This window comes from Microcebus murinus, chromosome 21 (assembly GCF_040939455.1).
Source record: "Microcebus murinus isolate Inina chromosome 21, M.murinus_Inina_mat1.0, whole genome shotgun sequence".
NCBI lineage: Eukaryota > Metazoa > Chordata > Mammalia > Primates > Cheirogaleidae > Microcebus > Microcebus murinus.
Genome location: NC_134124.1, coordinates 7,409,765 through 7,423,362, shown reverse-complemented (window position 1 = coordinate 7,423,362; position 13,598 = coordinate 7,409,765). Strand labels below are relative to the sequence as shown.

Sequence of the window (13,598 nt, the reverse complement as noted above, 5' to 3'; positions counted from 1 at the left end):
CAATACAAACTACCTGAAACTCATTATTTCACACATTCTCCTGCTCAAAGACCTACTACTACTCACCACATGAAGTCCACCACTATGGTTTAACGCCTTTCACATATTGGTTCCATCCTACTTCTCTAAACTTATTTCCTACCATAACCCAACATCTCATAGAAAGGTCTGCTCGATAGTCCATTTACAGAAGATGCTTGGTACTTGTGTAAAACCTATTACTAGCTGGGATGCGCTCCTCCTGTCCTCATTTCATGCAATACTAGTAACTCTCTTAAGGTCCAGCATTTCCCCTTTTTTAAATTCATTCATTTATTTTTTTATTTCAGCATATTATGGGGGTACAGATGTTAAGGTTACGTATATTGCCCATGCCCCCCCAAGCATTCCCCTTTTAATCATGCAATGTATTATACAAGCCACAGTTTATATACAAGTACCCAAGTTTAGAAATAGAACATTAACAAGACCTGAGAAATCACTTACCTAGCAATTTCCAATACATCCCCGCCCCACAGTTCCTTATTTTTAGGTTTTACCATAATGTAGGTATCCTTAAAAACAGTGTTCATTTTGCATTTCTGAAATTCACACAAATTTAGTATGTATTGATTTTAAATTGATTTATCTACATTTATACCTAAGTGAATTAAACCTACATTTTCACTGCAATATAGATACTATCATGTATTTACATATATTTATCTATTCTGCAGGTGATGGACATTTAAACTATTTTCAATTTCTTGCCATTACCAAGAATACTGCTAATATTTCTTGGTGTGCCTTGGTGCATAAGTGTAAAACTTCCCTCACCAGGGTGCTCTTCCAGGATATCATGGCCCACACATGGATAGACACAAGTATACATTAAATTGGTCTGCTGTTCCACATCTTCTCACAGAAAGAATATTTTGCGTTCAAACATCTGTATTTCTTTGACATTAATCTTTCTTTACCAACTGCCTGAGTTAGATTCTCAAATACTTTAAATTTTCAAAATCTGCATTTAAATCTTCACTCTCCTTTCAGTTGCCATACCAAAGGGGAAGTTTAATATACTAATAATACCCACAAAGGAGGGAAAAACCCACCATACACATCATCTTAACCACTTCAGTACGAGCCTTGACTATAGTCGATAGCCACAGATGAACACACACAGCGACTTTAATCGACACCCGTGATATGAAGTCGCACAGCCGAGCATCAACTTTAGGCGACAGCCATGATGACTTTTCTAGTTTTTCATTTATCAAAATAAAATTGTGAACATTTAAAAATAACATAATGAAAACATATATGTATATGTTACCTATTCTGATTTACATTACAAGTAAAGCTGCCTGTAAAGTAAAACAACCTTTCAGTACTTTAAAGCTTTCCTCATCACACAAGAGCAAAACGGATTCGTTGTCAATGCACAGCACAAACTATCGTGGGGACTATGAGTGCCAGCTGTGGGCAAGGTTTCGCGGCCAGTGAGCACCATATCAAAGTGGTTTAAAGATCTGAATGTTAGGCATCTTCATGAACTGAAAGATGATACTGTAAAACAAAGATCCTATTTAGACTCTAATATTAATTAAATAATTACTTTCCATATTTACAGCATTTACTGCCAGCTCACTAAGACGCCTACCCTAAGCTAAGCATTTTATTTTATTTTTCTTTACTCTTCTTACCCAGCAGCAGTAGCAGATAAGAACTATTTACCGGCCCCAACCATGAGCACCCTCTTTGTTTACCTAGTAACCCGAGGACATGTACCAACAACCACAAGTTATTGGGATTCTAGATCAAAGAGAATGCCAGATGTCATTTTTTAAAGTTTCGTTTCTTTTTTTTTTTTTTTTGAGACAGAGTCTTGCTTTGTTGCCCAGGCTAGAGTGAGTGCGGTGGCATCAGCCTAGTTCACAGCAACCTCAAACTCCTGGGCTCAAGCGATCCTCCTGCCTCAGCCTCCCAAGTAGCTGGGACTACAGGCATGCGCCACCCTGCCCGGCCAATTTTTTCTATATATATTAGTTGGCCAATTAATTTGTATCTATTTTTAGTAGAGACGGGGGTGGGGGGGTGGGGTCTCGCTCTTGCTCAGGCTGGTTTCAAACTCCCGACCTTGAGCTATCCTCCTGCCTCAACCTTCCAGAGTGCTAGGATTATAGGCGTGAGGCACTGCGCCCAGTCCATTTTTCAAAGTTTCTAGGGGGAAAAAAAGCAAGTATTTTATAGCAATTATCTTTTGCATTTTAGAATAGTTAAAAAAAATTAAACCTAAACTTTCATTATTACTTCATACAGAACTTTCGCAGAGCCTTGAGCCTTATCTGTACAGAGAACATTAGAGCTTGATATACAAATGAAAAATTGTATCATATCCCCATCACATCAAAGGCACTCCCCAGTCCAATCACATATACCTGTCCCAGTAATAAATTACATTCAGATCGGGAAAGATAACATAGCACTTTATATCATATAACTTCTATTGTATTACAAGTCTATGTTTATGTTTACAATAGAAATTAAGTTAAAACCTAAAGTTTTTAAGGTTTTAAGTGCCTATAAACCCATTTAAAGGCACATATCTAGGCCAGGCCTGGTGGCTCACACCTGTAATTCCAGCACTTTGAGAGACCTCAAAGGATCGCTTGAGGTTAGGAGTCTGAGACCAGCCTGGGCAACATACTGAGACCTGTCTCTACAAAAATAAAACAATTACCTGTGTGTGGGGGGGCGCACCTATAGTCCCAGCTACTCTGGTACTCTGGAGGCTGAGGTGGGAGCCCAGGAACTGGAGGCTGTAGTGAGCTATAACAATGCCACTGCACTCCAGCCTGGGCAACAGAGACCCTGTCTGGGGGAAGGGAGGGGGGGAATTCAGAGCCCTTGATCCTAATGATCCAACAAGAAAGGTCTACTACATAGCTAAGAATTACAAATTACAGCACTTCGCTTCTTGGACAGTGTTAAGCCTTGGAATAACCAACCACATATATATAGAAGTAACAAAACTACAGTAGTAGTCTACAACCCTTCCACCCCAACCCCAACCAACCTAATATCCTCCATCCCACTTTCAGAACCTGTAGCCAGAAGTATGGGATAGTTTTACCAAATTCTAACCAAAGTACTGTTAACTAAAAAACGTACTAAGAACATTTAACAAACCATTATTCATTTCTTTGGTTTTGATCATTCTTAAAATAGTTAACAACAGCATTCATATTGTAAGCTAATTGGTATTAGTCCCAATCACAATCTTAACATTTTTATCTAGTAATCTTCTCGGATTCCTATGTTTATCTATACATAATAACTAGGATATCTTAAATAACAAGCACTTTTCGTCACTTCTCAATACTCTGTACTTTTAGACTTCAAGAAGCTGGTTCAATTTTATCTCAATTCCCCTTAATACATTAGATTCTCATCTTTTAAGAAGTTCCAGCATTTACGCAAATTTTTTTCATTTTTTTTCCTCATTACAAAAGTAAAGGTAATTTATTGTACAAACTTCAGAAAAACACTAGGAAGAAAACACAAACACATAATGCCAAAATCCTGAGCAAACAATATTTTGGAGTACATCTCTATTTCCATGTTTTACATATTCCTTTAAAAACAAACAAAATAATCAAACTTGACATCTGAGGTTTTAAGATGTTTTCTTTCCCAGTTAATAATGCATACCATTATCATTTTCCCATCATTACTCTCCTCCTAAAATATTGTTTCAAGTAGCTGTATAGCTTTTCATTTCCACATTAAAATTAGAAGATCCCCCAAAAGTTGAATCTTTAGGTTAACATACTTAATAAGGAATATTAACATTTACATACACAAATCATTGACATATTTCCCTAGAATAAATTCTTGTAAGTATAGTCCTTCCATTGATTGAATCAAGACCCAAGAGTTCTGTGCCACACTGATTAACTATATAATCCAGGATGGTCCAGGACCTATCTGGACTTTAATCTTCTTTTCTATAAAATTTGGAATTCAAGCTATGTGATACTTCCAAAATATGACATTATCGCTGCATTTCCCAGTTAAAATCTGACTACTTAATATCATTGACTGATTTATAATATTAGCGTTTACATTTTCTAAAAGCATCAATAATAAAAGTAGTATGTTTAAAGACTTTTAATATAAATGTTCAGAACAAGGGTGGTTAAAACCTTCCGAATTAGTTCAAAATGCTATCTAACCAGTACACAGGCGAAAAGGAAAATAAAGTGAAACTTCTTCTCTGGATAAAGTATAAACTAATATTATAAGCATATGATGTTAAGTGCAAAGGAGGAAATGTAAATTTAAAACACTTCAACACAAATATCTTCTGGCTAAATGATCTCTTTCAAATCTTACATAACCAACCAGAAGAATCTTCACGTGGTACTTCAATGGTGTTTAATTTCGAGTTTGTAAAAACATTCTATTTAAACGGAAAATGCATGACCCATAGTGTTTTTGCAACAAAAATGTGTACCCTCCCCGCCCTTATTTCTAAAACAATACTAATGTTGAAAAACTGTGTAGACTGCGCAGATGACTGAACCATTAGTAAAATGATTTTTCGGAGAGAAATTTTATTTTGAACATTTATGAAAGTAGCCTAAAATATAATTTTTGCTTCCACAGTCTATTTAAATTTGGGGGGAGAAAAATGCATTTTACCGACTACTGAAAAATCTAAGCCAAGGTTTAACATACAGAACGCGGCCTCAACACAAAATTTCTTGACTACTACCTGCGAAATCAACGACTCTTGACTTTATTCCAGGGCGTTTGAAAGACTAGAAATTTCGGAAATCATCATAACCGTTCTAGAAATGTCTAGCTGAAAAACTGTAACCGATCCAACAGGAATATTCCTGTTGAAGGGCTATTCCACAGAACAGGGCCACAGGGCAGGATAAACACCTAGGAGATATTCATCCACCATAAATGTAGAACACAGAACATGGCACAGCGCTAGAAATGAACGACGACGCGACGACTACACCACGGTACTCTCCAAACCCTTTGTCTGGAAACCGGAAGGTCCCCCACCACACGATCCCCTCAGAGGAACCTGAACTAACAGTATTTTTTATAAAGAGAAAAAGGATGGCAGGTGACTGACTAAACGAACAAATCACCTCCTTCGCAGCATACTGCAGAAGGCTTTCACCACGACGCAATACGAAAAACAAGCGTTAACGTTTCATTTTTCGGCCATTTTTACGCGATGAGGGGGCAGGGAATTGTTTCTGATGTCCAGCTAAAACGGCGCGCGCGCGTGTGTGGGCGGGGGAGTCTGAGGGGGCGCTATGAAGCGATGGGCGAGAAGCGGCGCGAAGGCCGTGACACCAGGGAAAGAAAGAAGCGTTGCTCAAACACCCAGCTTTCAGAGTCCGCGAAATCCTCCATTTTGGGGCATATTTTCAGAGGAAAAAAGGCAAACGAATTATTTGGGGCTGGCGCTAACCAAGGACTTTGCTATCTTAACCGTCCTCCCCAAAGGGCAGGCCTCCAATGGACACTGTCCCTCAGGCCTCGAGCGCTCCTCCCTCCCCCTCAGCGTTGCGGCCCGCATGTAACGGGCTTGTTGTCCCGCCCCCGCCCACAGAGAGCCCAGGACGCGGCAAGTTCCGTTGATGAGCGGACCTCGGCACCCCCGACTCGCGCGCCGTACCCAGGGCCTTTGGCTGGCCGCGTGTCTCCCTCCGGGACCGCTCACCTCCGCTGCCCGAGGAGGCTGGTTGCGCCGCCACTGCGCTCCTAACATGGCGGCCGCCGATCAGGCGGCTCACATACGCAGCGCGGAGGGAGGCAGAGCGGAGGGAGCGGGAGCGAGCAAGAAAGGCGCGCCGCCGGCTCCCCGCGGCCTCTGTCGCCGTCGCTGTCCCCTCCCGACGGACACGGAGAGCCCCCGGCCACCCCACCCCGACTCTTACCCGCCTCACGCCTACCTTAGGGAGAGGGAGAGGGAAAAGGAGAGGTGTCGCTCTCCCAGCGAGCGGGACGCGGAGGCTCCCACAATCCCCCGCAGCAACGGCGCTGGTGAGAGGCGGCAGCAGCAGCGGCTGCAGCCCAAGAACAAACTCACTCTCGCGAGAACTTGCACCCACGCCCTCAGGTCCTGGTTCGGCGTTCGTCAGGCCCCTCCCCCTACTCGGCGCGCGCACCTTGCTCCCGCCCTCGGCTGCGGTCGTTGCTCCTTAACCCAGGAGCCCACTTCTCCGTCACCCGGCTGAGGCGGGAAATGGAGGAAGAGCTACGGTTTACAAGTTCGAGTCCCATATCCGAAAAAGGCTGCTCTTCAACTCCTAAATAGCACAATGCAACATTTAAATAGGCTATATATTAGAAATGATTCCCGAGAGTCCCTGGCTTAGACACGACTTGTATTTTCTCTGGTTCTGAATGTTTGCAAAGGAATGGTAGGAAGTGCTAGAGCCTGGGGACACAAAGAGGAAAAGATACCATTCTGACTGGATTTTAAATCTCAGGAATTCCGTGCCCCCGAGAGTCCTTGGGGGCGGAAGACAGCGAGCCCATTCCCTTGAGAAGACTGCTGCTGCCATTTGTTGAAAGCAAAACATCCTTGGGACTGAAATCCGGGTGCCTGATTCGAGCTGTCACATCAGCGAAGTAGAGGCTTAAGTGAATTGAGTTTGGAGAGTCAATCTGAATGTCAGTCCCCAAATCACTCTCACGGAACTCTCCGTCTGGAGGTAGGGAATTCTCCAACACATTTAATGATTAATAATTATTAATTTTTACGGAGTGTTTACTACAGGGTGGGCAATGCAATAAGCAGTTTACACAGAGAGGCGGCTACTATCATAATTCCCTCTCTTAGATGAGAAAACTAAGACATTAAAAGGTTACGTGAGACCGGGAGCGGTGGCTCACGTCTGTAGTCCTAGCTCTCTGGGAGACCGAGGCGGGCGGATTGCTCGAGGTCAGGAGTTCAAAACCAGCCTGAGCAAGAGCGAGACTCCGTCTCTACTATAAATAGAAAGAAATTAATTGGCCGACTAATATATATAGAAAAAAATTAGCTGGGCATGGTGGCGCATGCCTGTAGTCCCAGCTACTCGGGAGGCTGAGGCAGAAGGATCGCTCGAGCCCAGGAGTTTGAGGTTGCTGTGAGCTAAGCTGACGCCAGGGTACTCACTCTAGCCTGGGCAAGAGTGAGACTCTGTCTCAAAAAAATAAAAAGGTTACGTGATTTAACAAAGGTGAAAGAGCTAGTAGGCGGAGTCTTGAAGACTCTTAATGACTCTTAAAGAGGCACTACCATAAAAGGGCTTAGCTATCTTAACCATCCTCCCTTTTGTAAATAAGTGTGGGAAAGGCTTATCTACAAAATAAGTAGCAAGCTGCTGGCCCACAATATTACCTGCTGGTTCACAGTATTACTTTAACTCAATTTAGTCAGTGATATGAGAAGTGTTTCCTGAGTGCCTACTGCACTGTGTTAGGCCTCAGGGAAACAGCTGTTTACTAGACAAAGGCAATCTTTGCCCTCACAGAGCTTACATTACATAGATACTGAGGCAATTAAATGTGTATATAATTTTTTTTTTTTTTTTGAGACAGAGTCTCACTTTGTTGCCCAGGCTAGAGTGAGTGCCATAGCGTCAGACTAGCTCACAGCAACCTCAAACTTCTGAGCTCAAGCGATTCTACTGCTTCAGCCTCCCGAGTAGCTGGGACTACAGGCATGAGCCACCATGCCCGGCTCATTTTATTTATATATATATATATCAGTTGGCCAATTAATTTCTATTTGTAGTAGAGACGGAGTCTCGCTCTTGCTCGGGCTAGTTTCGAACTCCTGACCTCGAGCAATCTGCCCGCCTCGGCCTCCTAGAGTGCTGAGCCACTCTAGGAGGCTACCACGCCCGGCCTAAATGTGTATATAAATTGAGATAGCTGAGTGATCTGATGGATAGGAAACTTTCCTAAGAAACTGAAGTTTGAGCTACTGTCTGATGAGTAGGCAGGCCACTAACTAGGTGAAGGGAATAAAGCAATCTCCTGCCTGGAAGGGATCACATTGTGTGAAAACCCTAGGCCAGCCCAGTGGTTCACATCCCTAATTCTTGCACTCTGGGACGCCAAAGCGAGAGGATGGCTTGAGGTCAGGAGACCAGCCTGAGAGAGACCCCGTCTCTACTAAAAAAATAGAAAAAATTAGCTGGGCATCGTGGCGGGCACCTGTAGTCCCTGCTACTCCAAGGCTGAGGCAGGATTCCTTGAGTCCAGCAGTTTGAGGTTGCTGTGAGCTAAGCTGGCACTTAGCTGTGTGGCACTTAGAGTGCACCATGGCACTGTAGCCCTCTAGTCTGGGCAACAGAGTCAGATTCCGTCTCAAAAAAACAAAAGCAAAATGTGTGAAAACCCTGAGGAAGACTTTGGGAAATTGCACAGATATTAAATAGGGTTAGAAAGGTAGCATAAGGCCTGAGGTTTTAAATACAAATGCAGAGGAACAGGCAGTCACCTGATGCCTGAGATAAACTGGTGAACACATGTCCCATGTAATACCACTCAAAATTTTCAAAAATTTTAACAGCTTATTGAATCAGATTTGTATTTTTGAAAAATTCTGCTTCCACCATGAAAACAATACAGGGGGCAAAGAGAACAGAGAACAGTAGACAAATCGAAAAGATAATTTACAAGGAAAAGAAACAAGTCTTATTTGCTTGGGTATTCGAGATGAGGGAGAGAAGTGTAATGGAAAACCATGTGGTTGACAATGCTGCCCATTAGGATAAGCACTGGAAAAGAATTTGTTGCAGAGATAAGAATTCAAGTTCAGTTTGGGACATGTGGATTTTAACTAAGTTGTGTTGGTCTTGAGCTCAAGGGAAGGTTGTGGGTTAATGACAAATTTACACTTATTGATGTAAGTGAAGTTGAATGATCCACTGATCAAAGTACAGTGGAGAGGCCTTAGCCTCTGAAAACCAAAATACTTCAAGAACAAAGTGATCAACAGGTCAAATGCTACCAAGAGGTAGAGATGAAGACTTTTAAAAACATCTACAAGATTTACAAACATGGACATTAGTAACATGGAGAATTGCTTCCAGTAAAGTGGGAAGTCAGACTGGAGAGGCTGACTGTATGGAAAGTAGGCAGATAAAAACTAACCAATGCAAAAATTTTGGCGACAGAGTGGAAAGAAATCAGGGTTAAGGTAGGTGTTCTGTTTTACTGTGGAGGGACCTAAACACAATTGACTGGAAGGTTATCTTAGGAAAGAAGTGGTTAGAAAGACAGGGAAGAGTGGGGATAATCCAAAACAGAGGAACGGGACCCAGACAAAATAAATTCCTATACAGTAATAGGAGGTATGGAGTGGATAGGTCAGAGATTTCATTAGGTCTGGTGACTTCAATTTTTTCTATGACAAAGTCATGTGTTAAGGGCTGGAGTTTTGAGAGGGAAAATTTTTAAATAGCCATTGGGAAAAGGAGACCTGCAATTTCACGTCTGTATGTTATGTTCTGATTTCCTAGTCTTGGCAACAGCACTTGGTAGGACTTACAAGGGGCTGAGACTCCCTTGAAATGATACTTAAACCCACTACATACCTAGCTTTGGAAGGACATTATTTTTTGGAAGGCATCCTAATTCTTAAGTGAATCTTGGTTCTTCCACTTGAAACCTGATCTGCTTTCTACATCCTTGGCCTGATTCCAACTGATCTTGGCTAAGCCTTCCCATTAAATTGCCCTCAATCTTAAATAAAACAAGAGGCTCTGGTCTTCTGGTAGAAACATGACTGCCTATCAATTCTCAGTTCAGATATACTTACCCATTTGTTTGCATAAGGCTCTAATGCCATCTGGTGATTGTGCAAAGGAAAGCCAAACCTTTTCAACTGAATAATATTTATTGAGGTCCTTAGTGATATTGGAGATTCAAAAGAAATATTACAGGTGTTTAGAGGCTTATCAGCAAAAAGCCACATAGAAAACCAAAGTGAATAATACAAGATTTCATCCACCAAATAGCTATTTTATGAACGACACTATACAAGGTTGGGGACATAATGATGAAAAAGACAAATCACCAGCCTTTGAAGACCTTGGTCTGATGAAGATTGACAAGGAATTTGGCCTCAAGGTGGGCCTAGTTGTGAGCAGGGATGGGTCAGGAGCTCTACTTACATTTGGGTTACTTTGGAGGGGGAGTGGGTCTGAGTGTGCACTAGGAATGGTGAAGGATGAGGCCTTCAAAGCATGCCAGACTATTCTGGCATTGAACTTTAATGAGGACCTTTTCCAGTTTTGAGCCAAGGAAAAAACATTAATAGATTTCAGGACATATATTTTAACACCACAAAATCCATTAAAACACATTCATTAAATATGAGAAGTCATGTCATCAATAACATTCTTTTTCCTAAAGATTGTTTTGATTGAGAATTAAACTTGTTGAAGGTAAAAAGCCTAAAAGATGGAATTGACAACTTTGAGGTCAATCATTCAACATTTAGCAAACAACTAATATTTGAGACTACTACTATGTGCTAGGCACTTGCCAGTACACAATAGTAAACAAAACAAAGGATCTCTGCTCGTATGGAACTCAGGAGTCACTTGATAATGCATTTTAATTACCATTGAGGGTGCAGTACCATTATTCCTGTTTTACATAAGAAATTAAGAAGCTTGCCCATAGTCTTGCAGCTAGAGACAAAACCAGAGCTTTTGAATATTATGTTATGCTTCCTACAGCAGAGCTGTGGCCTTATAAATCTCCCAGGGCAGATTTAATGCCCTGGAATGAGGTCATTTTTTTAAAGGCTATTTAAAAACAAAAAACTGTTAACCAATGACTTGTCTTCCAGCAGTGGCATGAAAGTGGGGGCAGGATTTTAAAAGGCATTTTTGAATAGGCAGCATGTATGTGATGAAATTTCAAAACTGTCTTTTGAGACTGTCTCTTGGTGAAGATCTCTGTAATGTATTTGGGGCTCTCTGGGCTTCTGCATGTTGCTTCCTCCAGATTTGAGAAGTTTTATTTTATCATTTTGCCCCTTTCTCTGCTTTTTGGAATAAACAAAATATATACATTGGTTCACTTGATAACATCGTAGTTTGCTAGGGAATTTTTCAGTTTAGGCCTTGTGTTCTCTAGCTCTTGAATTTGGTTCAATGATTTTTCTTTGTTGAAATTCTCCTTTTGACCATGTATTGTTTTCCTGGATTTCACTTAGATCTCTATATTCTCTTGCAGTTCACGGAGCTTCTTTAATAACATTCCAAACTCTGTTAGACAGTCTATAAATCTCCATTTCTATAAGGTCAGCTACTGGTATCTTATTTTGTACCTTTGGTAGTTATTTCCCTGATTGTTCATGATCTTTGTGGCCAGGTGTTGGTGTCTGTATGTTTGAATGAATGGGTAGCTCTTCCAGTCTTTACAGACTGGCTTCAGCAGAGAAAACCCTTCACCAGTCAGCTCATCCAGAAATTCCAGGCACACCCATATGGCGTACCCCATGGGCAGGTTAATCTGCCACCTGGGTCTATAGCAGTGGGCCTAGTACGTATAGGTGGGGGCCCACCTGAAGTTTAGATCTACAACTGCTTGAACCTGAGTTAAGAGTCGTATGTTCTCAGGCCTGGACTTCGAGGCTGTGGGGGCCTTCCTGTCCCAGGTATTACTGAGGTGGATCTAGTGTTGGCATCAAAGTAAATCTGGTTCTCACTTAACTCTGCCCTACGCAAAAAGTATATGAACTATCCCACCTAAGTGAAAGGATAATGTGGGTAATGTGAAACTGTCCTCCCTATCTTGATCAGTGTATCTTTTATTTCTTTGCTACACTGAGGTACTATGATCACTTGGTTTCCTTACCTCTTGTGAAGGTGTTTTTGTGTTAACTGTTCGAATTGAGGTCCATGAGGCCACCCCCACTTCCTGAGTATATTTCAAATACAGTGAAGTTTTCCCTAACTTCTATTCCCCCATGATAAAAAAGGGCAACTACTACCATTTATTTTGTATGTATGTGTGTGTATATTCTTGTGAATATTGCCACAAATGCTCTGCTATTCTTCTTACATAACAGTGTTATTAGTTTCCCCGCTCCCTGTATCTGGAAGGGTCTTGTAACTGGCTTTGACCAATAAAATGCAAAATGTGACCAATAAAATGCAAAAATGAACTTTTTAAGATCTGCTTTCATCTGCTTGGAACCCAACTGCCATGCTGAGAGAAGCCCAAGCCTTATGAAAAGAACCAAAACGATACAGTAAGTAGGCAGAATACCCAAATGAGAGCTCATGCCATCTGCCAAAGTGGAGACTACAGTTGGAGGCAGCCCAATTAACCAAATTAATTTTGGTAATACTTGTTTGATAATACTAAGTTTTAAGGTGATCTGTTATGCAACAATATACTAAACAAAACCTTATTTAAAAAAAAAAATCACCTTACACATTGTCCTTAAATTTCTTTTCTTCCAGTAAAGGTGCCTAGTATTCCATTATAGGGATGGCACAAAATTTAACCAGTGTCCTTCAAATGCACTTTTCTTTTTTTTTTGAGACAGTCTCACTCTGTTGCCCGGACTAGAGTGCTGTGGTGTCAGCCTAGCTCACTGCCACCTCAAATTCCTGAGCTCAAGCAATCCTCTTGATTCAGCCTCCCAAACCTGGAACTATAGGCATATGCCACCGTGCCTGGCTAATTTTTCCTATTTTTTAATAGAGACGGGATTGTCAGTCTTGTTCAGGCTGGTCTTGAACTCAAGTGATTCTCCAGCCTTGGCCTCCCGGAGTCCTAGGATTACAGGCATTGAGACACCATGGCTGCCTGTAAGTGATTTTTTAAAACCCTTATGTTCTAATGTGGGAGGACCACTTGAAGCCAGTTTGAAAGCAGCCTGGGCAACATAGTGACACCCTGTCTCTAAAAATAAAACTAGCTGGGCATGGCAGTACACACCTGTAGTCCCAACTACATGGGAAGGCCAAGGCAGGATTGCCTGAGCCTAGGAGTTTTGAGGCTACTAAGTGAGCTGTGATCCCACCACTATACTCCAGCCATAGAGATCCTGTCTCAAAAATTTAAAAACTGTCATGTACACACTGCTACATAAATATGAAGTCTATGTGTAGATTAAACCTTTTTGGATGGGCGTGGTGGCTCACGCCTGTAATCCTAGCACTCTGGGAGGCCGAGGTGGGTGGATTGCTCAAGGTCAGGAGTTCAAAACCAGCCTGAGCAAGAGTGAGACTCCCATCTTTACTAAAAACTAGAAAGAAATTAATTGGGTCAACTAAAAATATATAGAAAATATTAGCCAGGCATGGTGGCACATGCCTGTAGTCCCAGTTACTTGGGAGGCTGAGGCAGAAGGACTGCTCCAGCCCAGGAGTTTGAGGTTGCTGTGAGCTAGGCTGACACCACAGGCTACAGAGTGAGACTGTCTCAAAAAACAGAAGAAAAAAAAACCCTTCTTTTTCAGTTTCTTAACTGTGCATTTAGCTAGTGGACAGCTCAGATAATTTCTGTCATTTCAGTCATATGATGCTTTTGTAGAGCAGGGGTTGGCAAAACGTAAAGCGCCA

At 41.8% G+C, this 13,598-nt stretch overlaps 1 protein-coding gene across 9 annotated transcripts in view; it reads right to left on the bottom strand.

The window, feature by feature from the left end:
* The window catches only part of MATR3 (matrin 3), a 45,780-nt gene that overhangs the window by 24,197 nt on the left and 7,985 nt on the right, over positions 1–13,598 (bottom strand). For 2 of the 9 annotated variants that reach the window (XM_012748794.3, XM_012748799.2), the window contains exon 1: positions 5,964–6,114. The exons of 2 other annotated variants lie outside the window; for them this stretch is intronic. Coding sequence is in view for 1 of the 7 variants with exons in the window: in XM_075996113.1 (XP_075852228.1) it covers positions 5,732–5,779 (48 nt within the window). In the remaining 6 variants the exon portion in view is untranslated. Of the gene's footprint in view, positions 1–5,731; positions 5,871–5,963; positions 6,190–13,598 lie in introns of those variants that run through there. 5 more of the 9 variants (XM_012748795.3, XM_075996114.1, XM_075996117.1 and 2 more) reach the window with 4 other exon arrangements.